Raw genomic sequence first — 19,733 nt, forward strand, 5'->3', positions numbered from 1 at the left:
TTTCTGTTAGTACAATAAACCTCATTTGAGTCCAGAAATATAACTGAGTCCATCAGTTATTAGATATATGAAACTGAAATAGCTGTTGCAGAAACCAAAATTGTTATAAAGAAAAAAGGTTATCATTAATAGGGGTGCCCAAACTTTTACAAGTGACTGTATATAAGGTGTATGGCTCTACGGGTGGAGGTAGGTGCTGGAAATTCCTTATTACTGAACACGGCTCCGCTACGAACACCTCATACACACACAGCTCTGCTCCATGCACTCTGTAAACCCCTCCTGACCCCACACAGAAACTTCCCCTCATCCAGCACCATGACAACCAGCACAGCAGAATCCTGCACACACTGAGGCCCCTGATCATGTGACCCCTGACTCCTCCCCTCCTGTGACCTCATCACAGGTCCTGTGCGCACAGAGCAGCCATATATGTGGAGTGCGGCTCTGCGGGTGGAGGTCGGTGCTGGAGGCTCCATTATTCTCTATGTGGAGTGCGGCTCTGCGGGTGGAGGTCGGTGCTGGAGGCTCCATTATTCTCTATGTGGAGTGCGGCTCTGCGGGTGGAGGTCGGTGCTGGAGGCTCCATTATTCTCTATGTGGAGTGCGGCTCTGCGGGTGGAGGTCGGTGCCGGAGGCTCCATTATTCTCTATGTGGAGTGCGGCTCTGCGGGTGGAGGTCGGTGCTGGAGGCTCCTTTATTCTCTATGTGGAGTGCGGCTCTGCGGGTGGAGGTCGGTGCTGGAGGCTCCATTATTCTCTATGTGGAGTGCGGCTCTGCGGGTGGAGGTCGGTGCCGGAGGCTCCATTATTCTCTATGTGGAGTGCGGCTCTGCGGGTGGAGGTCGGTGCAGGAGGCTCCATTATTCTCTATGTGGAGTGCGGCTCTGCGGGTGGAGGTCGGTGCTGGAGGCTCCATTATTCTCTATGTGGAGTGCGGCTCTGCGGGTGGAGGTCGGTGCTGGAGGCTCCATTATTCTCTATGTGGAGTGCGGCTCTGCGGGTGGAGGTCGGTGCAGGAGGCTCCATTATTCTCTATGTGGAGTGCGGCTCTGCGGGTGGAGGTCGGTGCTGGAGGCTCCATTATTCTCTATGTGGAGTGCGGCTCTGCGGGTGGAGGTCGGTGCTGGAGGCTCCATTATTCTCTATGTGGAGTGCGGCTCTGCGGGTGGAGGTCGGTGCCGGAGGCTCCATTATTCTCTATGTGGAGTGCGGCTCTGCGGGTGGAGGTCGGTGCAGGAGGCTCCATTATTCTCTATGTGGAGTGCGGCTCTGCGGGTGGAGGTCGGTGCTGGAGGCTCCATTATTCTCTATGTGGAGTGCGGCTCTGCGGGTGGAGGTCGGTGCTGGAGGCTCCATTATTCTCTATGTGGAGTGCGGCTCTGCGGGTGGAGGTCGGTGCAGGAGGCTCCATTATTCTCTATGTGGAGTGTGGCTCTGCGGGTGGAGGTCGGTGCTGGAGGCTCCATTATTCTCTATGTGGAGTGCGGCTCTGCTGGTGGAGGTCGGTGCCGGAGGCTCCATTATTCTCTATGTGGAGTGCGGCTCTGCGGGTGGAGGTCGGTGCCGGAGGCTCCATTATTCTCTATGTGGAGTGCGGCTCTGCGGGTGGAGGTCGGTGCAGGAGGCTCCATTCTCTATGTGGAGTGCGGCTCTGCGGGTGGAGGTCGGTGCTGGAGGCTCCATTATTCTCTATGTGGAGTGCGGCTCTGCGGGTGGAGGTCGGTGCTGGAGGCTCCATTATTCTCTATGTGGAGTGCGTCTCTGCGGGTGGAGGGCGGTGCTGGAGGCTCCATTATTCTCTATGTGGAGTGTGGCTCTGCGGGTGGAGGTCGGTGCTGGAGGCTCCATTATTCTCTATGTGGAGTGCGGCTCTGCGGGTGGAGGTCGGTGCTGGAGGCTCCATTATTCTCTATGTGGAGTGCGGCTCTGCGGGTGAAGGTCGGTGCCGGAGGCTCCATTATTCTCTATGTGGAGTGTGGCTCTGCGGGTGGAGGTCGGTGCCGGAGGCCCCATTATTCTCTATGTGGAGTGCGGCTCTGTGGGTGGAGGTCGGTGCCGGAGGCTCCATTATTCTCTATGTGGAGTGCGGCTCTGCGGGTGGAGGTCGGTGCCGGAGGCTCCATTATTCTCTATGTGGAGTGCGGCTCTGCGGGTGGAGGTCGGTGCTGGAGGCTCCATTATTCTCTATGTGGAGTGCGGGTGGAGGTCGGTGCTGGAGGCTCCATTATTCTCTATGTGGAGTGCTGCTCTGTGGGTGGAGGTCGGTGCCGGAGGCTCCATTATTCTCTATGTGGAGTGCGGCTCTGCGGGTGGAGGTCGGTGCTGCAGGCTCCATTATTCTCTATGTGGAGTGCGGCTCTGCGGGTGGAGGTCGGTGCCGGAGGCTCCATTATTCTCTATGTGGAGTGTGGCTCTGCTGGTGGAGGTCAGTGCTGGAAGCTCCATTATTCTCTATGTGGAGTGCGGGTGGAGGTCGGTGCTGGAGGCTCCATTATTCTCTATGTTGAGGGCGGCTCTGCGGGTGGAGGTCGGTGCTGGAGGCTCCATTATTGTCTATGTGGAGTGCGGCTCTGCGGGTGGAGGTCGGTGCAGGAGGCTCCATTATTCTCTATGTGGAGTGCGGCTCTGCGGGTGGAGGTCGGTGCCGGAGGCTCCATTATTCTCTGTGGAGTGCGGCTCTGCGGGTGGAGGTCGGTGCTGGAGGCTCCATTATTCTCTATGTGGAGTGCGGCTCTGCGGGTGGAAGTAGGTGCCGGAGGCTCCATTATTCTCTATGTGGAGTGCGGCTCTGCAGGTGGAGGTCGGTGCCGGAGGCTCCATTATTCTCTATGTGGAGTGCGGCTCTGCGGGTGAAGGTCGGTGCCGGAGGCTCCATTATTCTCTATGTGGAGTGCGGGTGGAGGTAGGTGCTGGAGGCTCCATTATTCTCTATGTGGAGTGCGGGTGGAGGTCGGTGCTGGAGGCTCCATTATTCTCTATGTGGAGTGCGGCTCTGCGGGTGGAGGTCGGTGCAGGAGGCTCCATTATTCTCTATGTGGAGTGCGGCTCTGCGGGTGGAGGTCGGTGCCGGAGGCTCCAGTATTCTCTATGTGGAGTGCGGCTCTGCGGGTGGAGGTCGGTGCTGAAGGCTCCATTATTCTCTATGTGGAGTGCGGCTCTGCGGGTGGAGGTCGGTGCCGGAGGCTCCATTATTCACTATGTGGAGTGCGGCTCTGCGGGTGGAGGTCGGTGCCGGAGGCTCCATTATTCTCTATGTGGAGTGCGGCTCTGCGGGTGGAGGTCGGTGCTGGAGGCTCCATTATTCTCTATGTGGAGTGCGGGTGGAGGTCGGTGCTGGAGGCTCCATTATTCTCTATGTGGAGTGCTGCTCTGCGGGTGGAGGTCGGTGCCGGAGGCTCCATTATTCTCTATGTGGAGTGCGGCTCTGCGGGTGGAGGTCGGTGCCGGAGGCTCCATTATTCTCTATGTGGAGTGCGGCTCTGCGGGTGGAGGTCGGTGCAGGAGGCTCCATTATTCTCTATGTGGAGTGCGGCTCTGCGGGTAGAGGTCGGTGCTGGAGGCTCCATTATTCTCTATGTGGAGTGCGGCTCTGCGGATGGAGGTCGGTGCCGGAGGCTCCATTATTCACTATGTGGAGTGCGGCTCTGCGGGTGGAGGTCGGTGCTGGAGGCTCCATCATTCTCTATGTGGAGTGCGGCTCTGCGGGTGGAGGTCGGTGCTGGAGGCTCCATTATTCTCTATGTGGAGTGCGGCTCTGCGGGTGGAGGTCGGTGCTGGAGGCTCCATTATTCTCTATGTGGAGTGCGGCTCTGCGGGTGAAGGTCGGTGCCGGAGGCTCCATTATTCTCTATGTGGAGTGCGGCTCTGTGGGTGGAGGTCGGTGCCGGAGGCTCCATTATTCTCTATGTGGAGTGCGGCTCTGCGGGTGGAGTTCAGTGCAGGAAGCTCCATTATTCTCTATGGGGAGTGCGGGTGGAGGTCGGTGCTGGAGGCTCCATTATTCTCTATGTGGAGTGCGGCTCTGCGGGTGGAGGTCGGTGCTGGTGGCTCCATTATTCTCTATGTGGAGTGCGGCTCTGCGGGTGGAGGTAGATGCTGGAGGCTCCATTATTCTCTGTGTGGAGTGTGGCTCTGCGGGTGGAGGTCGGTGCTGGAGATTCCCCATTACTGAATGCTGGGGACATTAACCCTTTCAGCCCTGAGACTATTTTGGGGTTTTTGTTGCCACTTTTTAAGAATCAAGGCTTTTGTTCTGTTTCCTGTAATAGATGCATACGACCCAACTATGGAAGACAGGAAGGGAAGAAACTGATTGTTCTCATAGTACAGGGCCCCTTTCTTGGCCCCCACACCATGTAATGCCCCTTATTTATGATGCCTCCCACACAGTATAATATTCCCACAGTACGACCATCCCACCACAGACAGTATAATATTCCCACAGTACCAGCATGCTCCCACACATAGTATAATGTTCCCACAGTATCACCATCCCCCCACACACAGTATAATGTTCCCACAGTACCACCATGCCCCCACGCATAGTATAATGTTCCCACAGTATCACCATCCCCCCACACACAGTATAATGTTCCCACAGTACCACCATGCCCCCACATACAGTATAATGTTCCCACAGTATCACCATCCCCCCACACACAGTGTAATGTTCCCACAGTACCACCATGCCCCCACATACAGTATAATGTTCCCACAGTACCACCATCCCACCACACACAGTATAATGTTCTCACAGTACCACCATCCCACCACACACAGTATAATGTTCCCACAGTACCACCATCCCACCACATACAGTATAATGTTCCCACAGTACCACCATCCCACCACAGACAGTATAATGTTCCCACAGTACGACCATCCCACCACAGACAGTATAATGTTCCCACAGTACCACCATCCCACCACACACAGTGTAATGTTCCCACAGTACGACCATCCCACCACAGACAATATAATGTTCTCACAGTACCACCATGCCCCCACACATAGTATAATGTTCCCACAGTATCACCATCCCCCCACACACAGTATAATGTTCCCACAGTACCACCATCCCACCACACACAGTATAATGTTCCCACAGTACCACCATCCCACCACACACAGTATAATGTTCCCACAGTACCACCATCCCACCACACACAGTATAATGTTCACACAGTACCACCATGCCCCCACACATAGTATAATGTTCCCACAGTATCACCATCCCCCCACACACAGTATAATGTTCCCACAGTACCACCATCCCACCACACACAGTATAATGTTCCCACAGTACCACCATGCCCCCACATACAGTATAATGTTCCCACAGTATCACCATCCCCCCACACACAGTGTAATGTTCCCACAGTACCACCATGCCGCCACATACAGTATAATGTTCCCACAGTATCACCATCCCACCACACACAGTATAATGTTCCCACAGTACCACCATCCCACCACACACAGTATAATGTTCCCACAGTACCGCCTGTGGAATAAGTTGAAATAAGTCCTGAGGTTTTACGGTTGGATTAATCCCTCTAGAAAATGGTTTTTGCTTTGCCTGCTTCCCTACATGTATACCCTTGAGCAGGAATACAATGCATGTAGGGGGGAGCAGGTCTCTCTAGATTTCAAGGCTTTGTACAGTAATATACCGCATAAGGATGGTATCAGAGGAGTAAGACATTTCCTGAAATCGAGATTAATAATGTAATAGACATAATGACTTCGTAGAGGATCTTCTACAATTCACTCTTACTCCTAACTTCTTTCTTTTTGACAGGAAATACTTCCACCAGCTCAGGGGTATTGCGATGGGAGCCCCTGTGCCCCCTCAAATGTTGTCCTATTCCTGGGCTGATGGGGGGGAAAGCACAGTATTCAGGGATGATCATATGTGGTGGCATCCATATATTGGGGTATGGTATAGATATATTGATGACATTTTTATCATCTGATCAGGGAAAAGTGTACAATCCCTTGAATTTGTCAGGGAACTCAACATTAATAGAGTGAGTCTGAGATTTATATCGGAGGTTACGGTAATTATTAACAGTTGCATCTACTATAAACCTACAAGCGCATTAATAAACTATCGAGGTGGAATAGCCACCAGCCCATTCTCCTAAAAATTGGAATATCCAAGGGTCAATCTTTACAGCTGAGAAGTAACTGTTCTAATGTCACCTATTGGTCAAACAATCAGTAGATTTGGTTTCCAGTACCATCTCTATGCTAATGACACTCAATTATATGCTTCTTCTCCTGACTTCACGCCAGCCTTTCTAAAAAAAACACCAGCGATTGTCTAAACGCTGTGTCTAACATCATGACCTCACTGTGACGAATCCCACCGCTGCCACCAAATTGTGACGAACGGACAGCCTGTGCCACCAATATGTCACAATCCCACCACTGACACCGGTATGTCATACGACGGAGAGACGTGACGCACTGCCGGCGCACGGCTATCACAAGCATAGTGGGGGCTTATCTTAGTTATCACACCACTGGCACCATGTGACAAAAATACACAGCAAACTAATCTCGCTCTTAACAATTTACCGCAGGGTGGTTATTTTGGATGCCCCACCACTGCTAACAACCTTCCAAGAACTGCGGGGATTTATGTATATCCCACTTTCTCCGTTCCACTTTGGAACTCGCAGCTCTCCGGTGCCCCCCTTACCCTCAGGTCAGTCAGGGAACTGCACCTGGGACAATTAGTCGCCGGACGGGCTGCTTGTTGTGCACGGGCAATTAGACTACTGCAGTAAGGGAATTATCAATGCTGTGGCCGCAGCCCCTCATTCAGCAATATAAGACCCTACCGGACTGCCAACTAGCCTAACCAACCGCACACACCACGCTGCCACCAGCTCCTGGTTTCTCCACTTAAGTTATAGACTTAATGGAGGGGTTCGAAGCCAACCCAAACAGTAGCGTAATTATCTAAAAAAGGCGCATAGCTCGTTTCTTAGAGCATGAAGGCAGACTGAATAATTTTATCATTTATTCCCCAAATGGGCAGTGATTACATAGATAAAAGTTGTTATAAAGTTGAGACATTAAATATGTACAGTACAAATATATAAAAATAACATGGATGAAAAGACAGAAAGTACACTTACATGTGCTTAGTTGGTATTAGGCAGACCATGTGGCTCGGGGGAGGGGCAGACATCCCAAGACATCTGCACGTCTTGTCAGCATCAAATCTCCAGCTACAACTGGCTCATTCTACCCTCGCATCCCTTATGGTCTTTGCTGTGTGACCTCAGCAAAAGAGGCCAGCTGGGGAGGTTCCACCCCCCTTTCTCTAAGTTATGATTTGGCTACAAAACTTATACTAACTATATCTAGACGAGAAAAGCTCATATAAACACATATATGGTATCATTGGTTGTAGTTCATCGAACCCAACAAGACACCATCAAATATGCACTAGATAGGACACTCCATTTGGGAGCAATCCATATCTCAGTTTCTGGAGGTCCGAGAACTTCGCAAGAGCCACCGTAGCGAAGCCAGGTCCACTCAGATCACAGAAATGTAATTATTACATCTCTGGCACGAGCGCAGTGCATGCTAGGCTTCTTTTAATATTTCCTATATCTGTATCCAGCTTCTTGGCCAGGACAAAGGAATCCTTTCCCTTACCTAATTAACATTCTCAACAGGAAATGGACAGTGTCCTGTTACCCAAATGCAGGCAGACCAGCATACACACACAGCTGCTAAGGAGGGGCAAAGGGAGGATGCTGCAAAACCTGACAGTCTACAATGTCATCAGAAGAGTGGTAATGGGAGATTCTAGAAGGTTCCAACAAAATCATGCGTTACTTAACATACATCTCTTACATTACACTCACTATATCTGAAACTGAACCTGTCAAAGACTGAACTCCTTGTGTTTCCTCCCGCTACTAATGTACCTATACCCGACATTGCTATTTCCGTGTGTGGTTCCACTATTACTCCCCAACAACATGCCCGCTGTCTTGGGGTTATACTTGACTCTGAACTTTCATTCGCCCTCCACAATCGATCACTGGCTCGCTCTTGTTATCTGTACCACAAAAACACTTCTAGAATTCGACCTTTTCTTACTTTTGACTCCGCAAAACTCTTACTGTTTCTCTTATTCGTTCTCGTCTGGACTATTGTAACTCCCTTCTAATTGGTCTCCCCCCTCCAATCTGTCTTGAATGCTGCAGCCAGGATCATATTCCTTGCCAATCGTTACACCGATGCCTCTACCTTGTGCCAGTCATTACACTGGCTACCCATCCACTCCAGAATCCAGTACAAACTTATTACCCTCACCCACAAAGCTCTCCATGACTCAGCACCACCCTACATTTCCTCCCTCATTTCAGTCTACCACCCTACCTGTGCCCTCTGTTCTGCTGATGACCTGAGGTTAGCATCCTCAATAATCAGAACCTCCCACTCCCGCTTCCAAGACTATACACGTGCTGCACCAATTCTTTGGAATGCACTTCCCAGGTCAATACAATTAGTCCCCAATCCCTACAATTTTAAACGTGCCCTGAAAACGCATTTATTCAGACTGGCCTATCACCTCAACACATTAACCTAACTATCCCTAGTTTTACCATAACCAGGTTCCCCGCATCATGTTCCCACATGCTTTATGTATCTACTAGCCTTCTGTGTCTGTACTGTTACACACTTAACACTATGGCTGGTCCAAATAATCAGGGCAACTGTTACCACCCACCTTTCGTGTCTACCTTTATCCTCATAGATTGTAAGCTTGCGAGCAGGGCCCTCATTCCTCTTGGTATCTGTTATGATCTATGTGATTATTGTTATGCTGTAATGTCTATCGTCTGTACAAGTCCCTCTGAAATGTAAAGTGCTGCGGAATATTTCGGCGTCATAGAAATAAGATTTATTATTATTCTATTATACAAGCAATAGACATGAACACCAGAATCAGGGGAAAAGGGTACCCATAGTACATTTGGGATCGTTAGCAGGAAAGCGGGAGACACAGACGTATGCCTCTAAACCTGACAAAGAGACCAAGAAAAAGATGGGATAACAAGTTATAGGAATTTACAACAATCAGAGTGACTGTATCTTTAATATCCTCATATATACTTGTGGCTGACCCGGACCTGAGGGGTGCTGTGGGATCTACTCACACAATAACCTGCACCCAAGGGGACTTGGCTAGGGTAGAAGAATCTGCGGTTTCTTTAGATGTGAAGAATGTTGTACATGTAATTGGATGAGACCATGTAAATCTTTCTCTAGTTCCTCCACAGGTAAAACCTTTTTCCAGAGGGATTTTTCTGTTAAGCCTCAGGACTTTTATATATCGCCACAAGCACTTGTCCCCTAGATTATGTAGGTAAGATGAAGAGGAAGTTTAGGAGGAGGGTGGTGGAGCATTTGGGTGATATACTCCATGGTCGGGACACCCCATTAGTGAGACACATGAACAGTGTACATCAAGGTGACACCGGAGACATCTCTTTTTGTATCATTGAGGTGGTTACACCCAGTGTGAGAGGAGGTGATCACAATAGATGTGTCCTCAAAAAGGAAAAACGAGAGGATTTTAGACAGGATTCACGAGCCCCTAAGGGACTCAATGAACAAATTTCCTACTCCTGTTTTGTGTGAATACAGCCCCATTCTGGATTACATTTTTGGATTTTATACTCTACCCATTGCTACTCAGGTCCCTGTTAAGGGGGTTCACATATTGTTGTACTTCATCGAGATATCTGAGCGTCTATATCAGAATTATTTCTTATCGGGTTATATCCCACATGTTAATTAATAAATAATATAAGTGTGGTGATCCTTTCGTATGTCTAATTATATAATATTGAGCACATTTGACCATATAGTAATATACTGTGGGTCATCATCCCATATTTTATGTAGTGATAAAGTAGATCTCATCACTCTGATCTCGGAGAAGGGACTTTTCTATATTGGTGGAATGCAATCCAAGTTCATTATGTGCTCCTGCGTCAAAAATGCATGCTTCTGGACATGCGCAGTCGCAGATAGGAGACCGGGATGTGCTCCGGTTTGGAATGCACATATCCAAGCATGCGCAAAAGCAAATAATGACCATAACTACGGGCATGTGCAGTCTTGGGTACGAGTGGAGCGGTGGCAATCAGTTTATCTGACGTTTCAGTATAAAGCTTGTTCCTTCCGGACATGCACGCTAGTTGATGGACATTATCAGTCCTTTAGCGCATGAGTAGCGATGAGTGAGTACCGTACTATTTGTAATCGCTATACTCGTAACGAGTACTTTGTAAAAATCGCGAGTACAATGCAAGTCAATGGGAAATGCGAGTAATTTTCTGCTGGACCCTACAAAGGGGTCTGGGGGACTGAGGAAAAGGCTGAAATGGATGGTAAAGTGATGAAACACAATGGGAAGAGCCTGGAGAATATGCCTGCATGTATTTCTGTCTCACATATGGTTTCTGGGAATAAGTTTGTTGCAGTATTACGCCACTTTTACAGATACACAAGAACAACTACCAAACCTAGACTTCTATTGAATATGTAGCCACTATCTCACTCACAATGTGGGACAACCTGTCACAAGGGTCTCCCATGGCAAATATTAGTTTGGTAGGACCACTCTACATTCAAGATTTGTCCACTGCACAATGTGCATAGGGTTTGTAAAAATTGGCCCTATGGGCCGAGTCTTGGTTGACGCAGGAAGCCACTATCCCAAGGACCTACAATCACAAATAGTAGTTAGGCTGGAGTAGGAAAACTGTCCTGGTTTGTCCACTGCACAATGTGCATAGGGTTTGTAAAAATTGGCCCTATGGGCTGAGTCTTGGTTTACGCAGGAAGCCACTATCCCAAAGGACCTACAATCACAAATAGTAGTTAGGCTGGAGTAGGAAAACTGTCCTGGTTTGTCCACCGCACAATGTGCATAGGGTTTGTAAAAATTAGCCCTATGGGCTGACTCATGGTTGACTAAGGAAGGAAACAGGTTTTTATGGAAAGGGGTTGACGTTAACAGCAGTGGCATGAATCAGCATTTTGGGTGAATTTAGGTTGGCTTGCTGTCATCTGGAGGGATTGCAAACTATGGAGATATCCAGTCCTTGTTGAATTTAATCAGTAAGTCTGTCTGCATTTTCCGTGGAGAGGTGTATGCGCCTATCAGCGATGATTGATCCTGCGGTACTGAAAACACGCTCTGACATCACACTAGCAGCCGTGCAGGCCAGCACCTCCAAGGTGTATGAGAGGTCGGGCCAAGTGTTCAGCTTAGACACCCAATAATTAAAGGGAACTGAAGCGTCAGAAAGGATTTACGTAAGGTCACTCATTGGCAATGTTACAGGCACAGATAGCCCTTGCTGTTGTGCTGGTTTATTGAAAATTGCCCAATTTGTGCACATTTTCCCCCCTCCTTTGTAATCCCCCCTCCCCCCCTTTCCCCCCTCCTTTGTTGGACCTGGTGCTCGTGTCTCTCCCCGTTATTTTTTGGTGTTAGAAGCAGCTGCTACCTCTGCCACAAGCATTGTCTGAGGGTGATGTCCCAGCAACTGATCTGGAACGGCCCTCTTGAACGATTCCATTGTAAAACTCTTTGGTGACTCCAAAAGGAGAGAAGGAAATTTCTCCTTGTACAGTAGGATCGAGAAAGGTGGCCAACCAGTATTGGTTGTTGGATAAAATGTGTATCACGCGAGGGTCTTGCCGCAGACACTTACACATGAACTGTGCCATGTGAGCCAAGCTGCAAAAAGGCAAATGTTCTGTGTCCCCAACAATAGCAACAGTACCTATCCTCTCCTCATGTTGACTCGCCACCTCCTCCTCTCCAGCTCATCCCGGCTGCACAGATGTGAAACTTTGGTTGGTTGTCCCCTCTGTAGCATTAGGAGTCCCCTCGGTAGCACAGAAAAACAAGTCCTCTCCCTCCTCATCTGCCTCACTTTCCTTCTCATCACCCAATGTTGCCTCAGAATATTGGATGGACTGGGTAGTATCACTCATTGTGAAATCTGTCTCCATAACAATATCCTGGGCACTCAAAGCTGAGATTATGCAGAGATTGTTTCAAGAGACACAGCAGCGGGATGGTTACGCTGATAATAGCCTGATCACCGCTCATGAGGTTGGTGCAGTAGTCAAAGTTCCCAGGAACCTCACAAAAGTCAGCGATCCAGACCCACTCAACAGTTGTGTGGTGAATAAATTAACAAAAAATCCAGAGAACATATGGGACTAGCACTCCAAATAAACCAATATATCTCATAATCCGATGATAATAATCAACAGAAAAATAGAAGTGATCCAAAGTACAGTTTATTAGAAAAGAATTAAAAAGCACAATTAAAAAACCAGTAAATATCTTGGAAAAAAAGAGAGCCACCAATAAGATTTTACATAACCTGAAACTTCATGATTACAAATGGGTATCTGTCAATATAACTGAGAAAAAAGCAATGAAACAGCCTAATAAAATTGATCCTCCAGTTGCTACATAAGCATACTATTAAATATAAAGGAAAGACCATTTAAAGGCACAGAAACTATTAATGAAAAAATGGCATCCAGATTCCCAAAATGCAGCGCTAGCATATGAACTAAATAATGAAAAGGGAAACACATGAGAGGCCAGCAAAGATCAATAGCAATATATAATAAAGACACAATGGTCGAAAAAAATGGCACCCAGAATCCCACAGTGCAGTGATCGCATATTTAGTCAAAAGGGAAACACATAGATTCAGAAAAAATCAATAGAAGTAATGAAAATACCTGATAATGAACCCAGTGGCAGCTCCCCACCCCAACGCGCGTTTCACCGCTGGCTTTTTCCGGGGATGGCTGTGATTCGTGCTGTGTCAGTTGCAGCTGCTCTTATCTCGGTGATTCAGCTGAAGGGTGAGACTGTAATTTTGCACCATCCTGGATATTTTGATGAAGATGTCGTCCTCATCATGAAGTAGTTATTTCTCATGTCACATGTAATGAATATCTCCCGCAGTATTGCTAATGCCGATTCCAGTGCCGGTAATGAGACGAGAATTAGCGTTATGGAAGATGAGTCTATGAGAAACGTATTCAGCTGCCGACTCCGAGGAAGAAACTGCTTGTTGTCTGTGGCCTAAAATATATAGGTTTTATTAGTAGATGTAAAGAAGGAAACTAAATACTGTAAAATAATAAATCTCATATGTTTCCCTTATTATCTCCAGTAATTGTATTATTACACAGGATTTTTATGATGTTACATTGGCTCATCTTCTCATTCAGATCTCTACAATATCGGATCCTCTCAGTGAAGATCTTCTACATAAGAGAATTTTCCTGATTTACAAATTTTTACAAATCAAAGATGGATACGGACATAGACAACATGGTGGAGATGATGTTACCCCTCACCCTAGAGATCCTCTTCCGGCTTACTGGAGAGGTGAGAGATTCTGATGACGTCACATTACGTCATTCTTATCTATGGGAATAACGGACAGAACTGGAGAGGTGAGGACTCTGGAAATGACTGTACTGAGATTTATTAATGTGTCTCTCCATAACCAGGATTACACAGTAGTGAAGAAGACCTCTAGTGAGCGCTGTCAGGACCCTGTGTCTGAGGGATGGGGAAGACCCCTGAGCCCAATCACAGAGCCTCCACCTCACCCCTTAATACGTGAGGAGATCAATGACCAGAAGATCCTAGAACTCCTCTACAAGATGATGGAGCTGCTGACTGGAGAGGTGACACTGCTGGGAATGCTGGGACATTATACAGTAACGCTATGAAGGGATCGGGGGATGACGGTATCATTGTATGTGTCAGGTTTCCATAAGGTGTCAGGATGTTGCCGTCTATTTCTTCATGGAGGAGTGGGAGTATTTAGAAGGACACAAAGATCTGTACAAGGACGTCATGATGGAGGTTCCCCAGCCCCTCACATCACCAGGTAATAGACAGGACTAAATACACACGGCCTATAATTATCTGTATGTAAAGAATGAATTCAGTCCCTGTATGTGTTTCCTCCAGATCTACCCAGTAAGAGGACAACACCAGAGAGATGTCCCCGTCCTCTTCTTCCACAGGACTGTAACCAAGAAGATCCCAATGTTCCTCAGGATCATCAGGTAGATGGAGAGAAGGTGTCATGAGATCTCCCCTATGATGTGTAGACGGCTGTGAAGGTCTTGTTTTATCCACCAGTATTATATGTTTTATACTTGTGCAATGAGAACGAGAATTAGAGGGTATTATATAGGTGATTCTGTGACTTCTATATTTATTTTTTATTTTATTTATTTTACTCATTTATATAGCGCTATTAATTCCACAGCGCTTTACAAACATTATCAGCACTGTCCCCATTGAGGCTCACAATCTAGACATACCCTATCAGTATGTCTTAAGAATGTGGAAGGAAACCAGAGTACCCGGAGGAAAGCCACACATGGGGAGAACGTACAAACTCCTTACTGATGTTGTCCTTGGTGGGATTTGAACCCAGGACCCCAGCGCTGCAAGGCTGCAGTGCTAACCACTGAGCCACCGTGCTGCCCTGCTATATACAGTATACATTATACAGGTGATACTGTGGATACACACAGCAGCCTATATACATTATACAGGTGATACTGCGGATATACACAGCAGTCTATATACATTATATACTTTATAGATTATACAGGTTATACTGTAACATAGCGAGGCCGAAAAAAGCCATTTGTCCATCCAGTTCAGCCTTTAATGCGTCAGAATAAATCCCCAGATCTACGTCCTTCTACAGAACCTAATAACTGTAAGATACAATATTGTTACGCTCCAGGAAGACATCCAGGCCTCTCTTGAACCCCTCGACTGAGTTCGCCATCACCACATCCTCAGGCAAGGAATTCCAGATTCTCACTGCCCTAACAGTAAAGAATCCTCTTCTGTGTTGGTGGAAAAACTTTCTCTCCTCCAGACCCAGAGAATGCCCCTTTGTGACCGTCACCTTCCTTGGTATAAACAGATCCTCGGAGAGATATTTGTATTGTCCCCTTATATACTTATATATGGTTATTAGATCGCCCCTCAGTCGTCTTTTTTCTAGACTAAATAATCCTAATTTTGCTAATCTCTCTGGGAACTGTAGTTCCCCCATCCCCTTTATTAATTTTGTTGCCCTCCTTTGTACCCGCTCTAGTTCCATTATATCCTTCCTGAGCACCGGTGCCCAAAACTGTACACAGTACTCCATGTGTGGTCTAACTAGAGATTTGCACAGAGGCAGTATAATGCTCTCATCATGTGTATCCAGACCTCTTTTAATGCACCCCATGATCCTGTTTCCCTTGGCAGCCGCTGCCTGGCACTGGCTGCTCCAGGTAAGTTTATCATTAAATAGAATCCCAGAGTCCTTCTCCATGTCAGATTTACCCAGTGATTTACCGTTCAGTGTGTAATGGTGATATTGATTCCTTCTTCCCATGTGTATAACATTACATTTATCATTGTTAAACCGCATCTGCCACCTTTCGGCCCAAGTTCCCAACTTATCCAGATCCATCTGTAGCAGAATACTATCTTCTCTTGTATTGACTGCTTTACATAGTTTTGTATCATCTGCAAATATCAATATTTTACTGTGCAAACCTTCAACCAGATCGTTAATAAATATGTTGAAGAGAATAGATCCCAACACCGACCCCTGCGGTTCCCACTGGTCACAGCGACCCAGTTAGAGACTATACCATTTATAACCACCCTCTGCTTTCTATCACTAAGCCAGTTACCCATTTACACACATTTTCCCCCAGACCCAGCATTCTCATTCTGTGTACCAACCTCTTGTGTGGCACAGTATCAAACGCTTTGGAAAAATCAAGATATACCACATCCAATGACTCACCTTGGTCCAGTCTATAGCTTACCTCTTCATAAAAACTGATTAGATTGGTTTGACAGGAGCGATTCCTCATAAACCCATGCTGATATGGCGTTAAAGGCCATGTTCACACATTCAGTATTTGGTGAGTTTTTTTTACCTATGTATTTGTAAGCCGAAACCAAGAGTGGGTGAAAAATGCAGAAGTGGTGCAAATGTTTGCTATGCTTTTCCTCTGACCATTCCACTCCTCGTTTTGGCTTGCAAATACTGGGGTAAAAAATTAATCAAATACTCAATGTGTGCACATGGCCAAACAGTTATTGTCCGTGAGATAATCCAGAATAACATCCCTCAGAAACCCTTCAAATATTTTGCCAACAATAGAGTTTAGACTTACTGGCCTATAATTTCCAGGTTCACTTGGTACCACATTTGCTATGCGTCAGTCCTGTGGAACAGACTCTATCACTATAGAATCTAAATATAAAGAATAATGGTTTGTCTATTACATTACTTAGTTCTCTTAGTACTCGTGGGTGTACGCCATCCGGACCCGGAGATTTATCTATTTTAATCTTATTTAGCCGGTTTTGCACCTCTTCTTGGGTTAGATTGGTGACCCTTAATATAGGGTTTTCTTTGTCTCTCGGCATTTCACCTAGCATTTCATTTTCCACCATGAATACTGTGGAGAAGGTGTTTAATATATTAGCTTTTTCCTCGTCATCTACAACCATACTTTCCTCACAATTTGTTAAGGGACCTACACTTTCACTTTTGATTCTTTTACTATTGATATAGTTGAAGAACAGCTTGAGATTAGTTTTACTCCTTAGCAATGTGCTTCTCTGTTTCCTTTTTGGCAGCTTTAATTAGTTTTTTAGATAAAGTATTTTTCTCCCTATAGTTTTTTTAGAGCTTCAGCGGTGCCATCCTGCTTTAGTAGTGTAAATGCTTTCTTTTTGCTGTTAATTGCTCCTCTTACTACTTTGTTTAGCCACATTGGGTTTTTACGATTTCTTGTCATTTTATTCCCACAAGGTATAAACCGCTTACAGTGCCTATTAAGGATGTTCTTAAACATTTCCCATTTATTTTCTGTATCCTTATTTCTGAGGCCATTGTCCCAGTCACCCAGATTAAGGGCATCTCTAAGTTGGTCAGACTTTGCCTTCCTAAAGTTCAGTGTTTGTGACCCCCTGACAAGTCCCCTAGCGAAAGACAAGTGAAACTGTACAATATTGTGGTCGCTATTTTCTAGATCCCCGACAACCTGCAGATTTGTTATTCTGTCAGGTCTTTTAGATAGTATTAGGTGTAAAGTGCGGCTCCTCTGGTTGGATTCTGCACCAATTGTGAAAGATAATTATTCTTGGCTATTAGCAGAAGCCTGTTGCCTTTATGGGTTTCGCAGGTTTCTGTTTCCCAGTTAATTTCCGGGTAGTTAAAGTTCCCCATAACAAGGACCTCATTGTGGGTTGCAGCTTCATCTATCTGCCTTACTAGTAGATTTTCCATGATTTCTGTTAAATTTGGGGGTTTGTAACAGACCCCAATGAGAATTTTGTTGCTATTTTTCCCTCCATTTATTTCGACCCATATGGACTCGACATCCTCATTCCCTTCGCTAATATCCTCCCTTAAAGTGGACTTTAGATAAGACTTTACATAAAGACAAACCCCTCCCCTTTTTACGATCCTTTCTAAACACCCTGTAAGTTACCTGCCCGGTCATAGCTTTCATCTAACCGTGTCTCGGTTATTCCCACTATGTCATAGTTACCTGTAGATATTTCTGCTTCTAGTTCGTACATGGTCAGACACTGACAATTTTTAAAATGAACTTTCGTTCGTGGGATAACCCCTTTAATGTGACCGGCTTCCTCTGCCTGTAGACATGTCACGCATCTGCCGCCGGGACCAGCCGAATGATTCACTGTGCCTGTGTGGAATTCGCACAGGCGCAGTGCAACGGTATTCCGATGGTGGTACCGGCCAAGAGGCGCGGTGTGTGTGGTGCGACAGTGTTCGGCTGGTGGTACCGCCAAATAGGTTGGTACCAACAGCACTTTCCATATTGAGACACCCATTACTTGGGTGTCCCAATATAGCGGTCAGTGAACTTCCTTCGCTTGGAATTCTGGGATACGGTGACATCTGGACAGAACAGGAAATGAAAACATTACAAGGCAATTAAATAGATTCTCTGAGTACCATACCCTTTCCTGTATATATACCTTGAGGGATATCTGGTCCTATTTAATGTATCAGTGAATTTTTTTGCTATGTTTATCAGGGTTCACTAGAGCTTCTCAATGGCAGCCACAGTTGAGCGAGGGCGCCATTGTCATTCCTTATGGTTCTAACCTTTCTGGCTAGGCAGTATCAGCTTTGTTTAGGTACGGGATAGGGTAAGGTAATGACTGTGTCAATTATTCAGCAGTATCATTGTTACCATCTGTTTATATACATCCACAACAAGCCAAAGGCACCTTCTCCTTTCCCATCATCACAATTTCAGCGATTTCCATATTCCTATAACGGTGATACCATTGAATAGAATAATGAATCAGGGATTTGTAAGCTTCTGATAAATCATTCAGCCTTTGCCTGTGAGCCTGAAACTCCGTGCACTGCAGGTACAATGATGTCACTACATCAGACCTGTAGTATGAAACCTCTAACATTGCACAGACCGGAGCAGCGTACGTCTTGAACGAGGTTGGGTTAGTAGTGTGTGCTTTTTTTTTTTTATCACGAATTGTGAGGGCATCTGTTATTAAGTGTAGGGCTGTGGGAGGGTCACATACTGAGTGGGTGGCTAATGGGGGCCATTAAACTGATCGGGGGGTTGTGGTGGACTGTAAGGTCCTCCGTACTAAGTGAGGGCGCTCATTTTGTGTAGTAGGCTGTTCTGGCCATAATACTGTGTGAGTTGCTGTGGTGGCCATCATACTGTGTCAGGGGCTGTGTGAGAGCCCCCATTCTGAGCTACATGGGCACATAGAAGAACAATTTCAACGTGATGAGTCAAATAGGGATAAGTAAGTGTTATGAATGGGTCACCGAGGAGGAAAAAACAACACAAGCCAAGTCTCAGAAAACCAGAGAGGTTGGTAACTATGCAGATTGCAGAACCCTGATCTTGCCACACAACTAGCAGCAGTCGTGGAGCGTACCTACGATGATCCTAGACGCCTCGTCACAACCGGAGAGCTACATAAGCCTAAAACAGGAAAAGAGGAAAACTAACTGCCCCAGAGCAGACCCCAAAGGAAAGACAGCCCCCCACATGTATTGATGGTGAAACAAGATGAAAACACAAACAAAGGCAGAAAAATAGGCTGAGCAAACGATGGGGCCCGACTAACTAGAAAGGAAGACACTGTCTGCAATCTACCAAAAACCCTACCAAAATACTGTCCAATACTTCTGATAGCAAAATTAACCCTGAAGTCACTAGACATCTCCCACTATATCAGCACTCTGAAATATTCTGATGCAGGGCAAAAAGAGGCCAATCTAATAAGGGCCCAAAAGGCAAGTACAGATAAATAGGAGTGGAAATTCAGCACAATCCCAGCAGGGGCTGGCTGAACACAAAAAACTGAATTGACCAACAAGAGCAAGTGTGAACAATAGCAAAAACAAACTTAACTTGAGAAGACTGGAACAGAGCTGAAGTCCAAGACCTGAGAAGCAGACTGAATCACCAGCACCAGGTTAGGGCGTCGGCTGTCTTATATCCAGTCTGATACTCCAGAGATCCAATCGTTATCCTCCTCATCAGGTGGCAGATCACTACCAATTAAACCAACCTCACTA

At 46.6% G+C, this 19,733-nt stretch overlaps 3 protein-coding genes across 4 annotated transcripts in view; 2 read left to right on the top strand and 1 right to left on the bottom strand.

The window, feature by feature from the left end:
* Nucleotides 1-19,733, bottom strand: part of LOC141094192 (uncharacterized) — a 580,189-nt gene that overhangs the window by 177,127 nt on the left and 383,329 nt on the right. The gene's annotated exons all lie outside the window — the stretch shown is intronic.
* Nucleotides 1-19,733, top strand: part of LOC141093938 (uncharacterized) — a 111,510-nt gene that overhangs the window by 59,805 nt on the left and 31,972 nt on the right. The window contains 3 exon segments of the mRNA XM_073579619.1: nt 13,609-13,782; nt 13,865-13,988; nt 14,072-14,169. Of these exon segments, the coding sequence (XP_073435720.1) occupies nt 13,609-13,782; nt 13,865-13,988; nt 14,072-14,169 (396 nt within the window).
* LOC141094286 (uncharacterized) overlaps nt 3,799-19,733 on the top strand; it is a 1,055,204-nt gene continuing 1,039,269 nt past the window's right edge. Inside the window, exon 1 of the mRNA XM_073580123.1 lies at nt 3,799-3,932. The gene's annotated coding sequence lies outside the window, so the exon portion shown is untranslated. The remainder of the gene's footprint in view (nt 3,933-19,733) is intronic.

Source organism: Dendrobates tinctorius, unplaced genomic scaffold, assembly GCF_039654945.1.
Source record: "Dendrobates tinctorius isolate UK_male_01 unplaced genomic scaffold, ASM3965494v1 ptg000063l, whole genome shotgun sequence".
Taxonomy (NCBI): domain Eukaryota; kingdom Metazoa; phylum Chordata; class Amphibia; order Anura; family Dendrobatidae; genus Dendrobates; species Dendrobates tinctorius.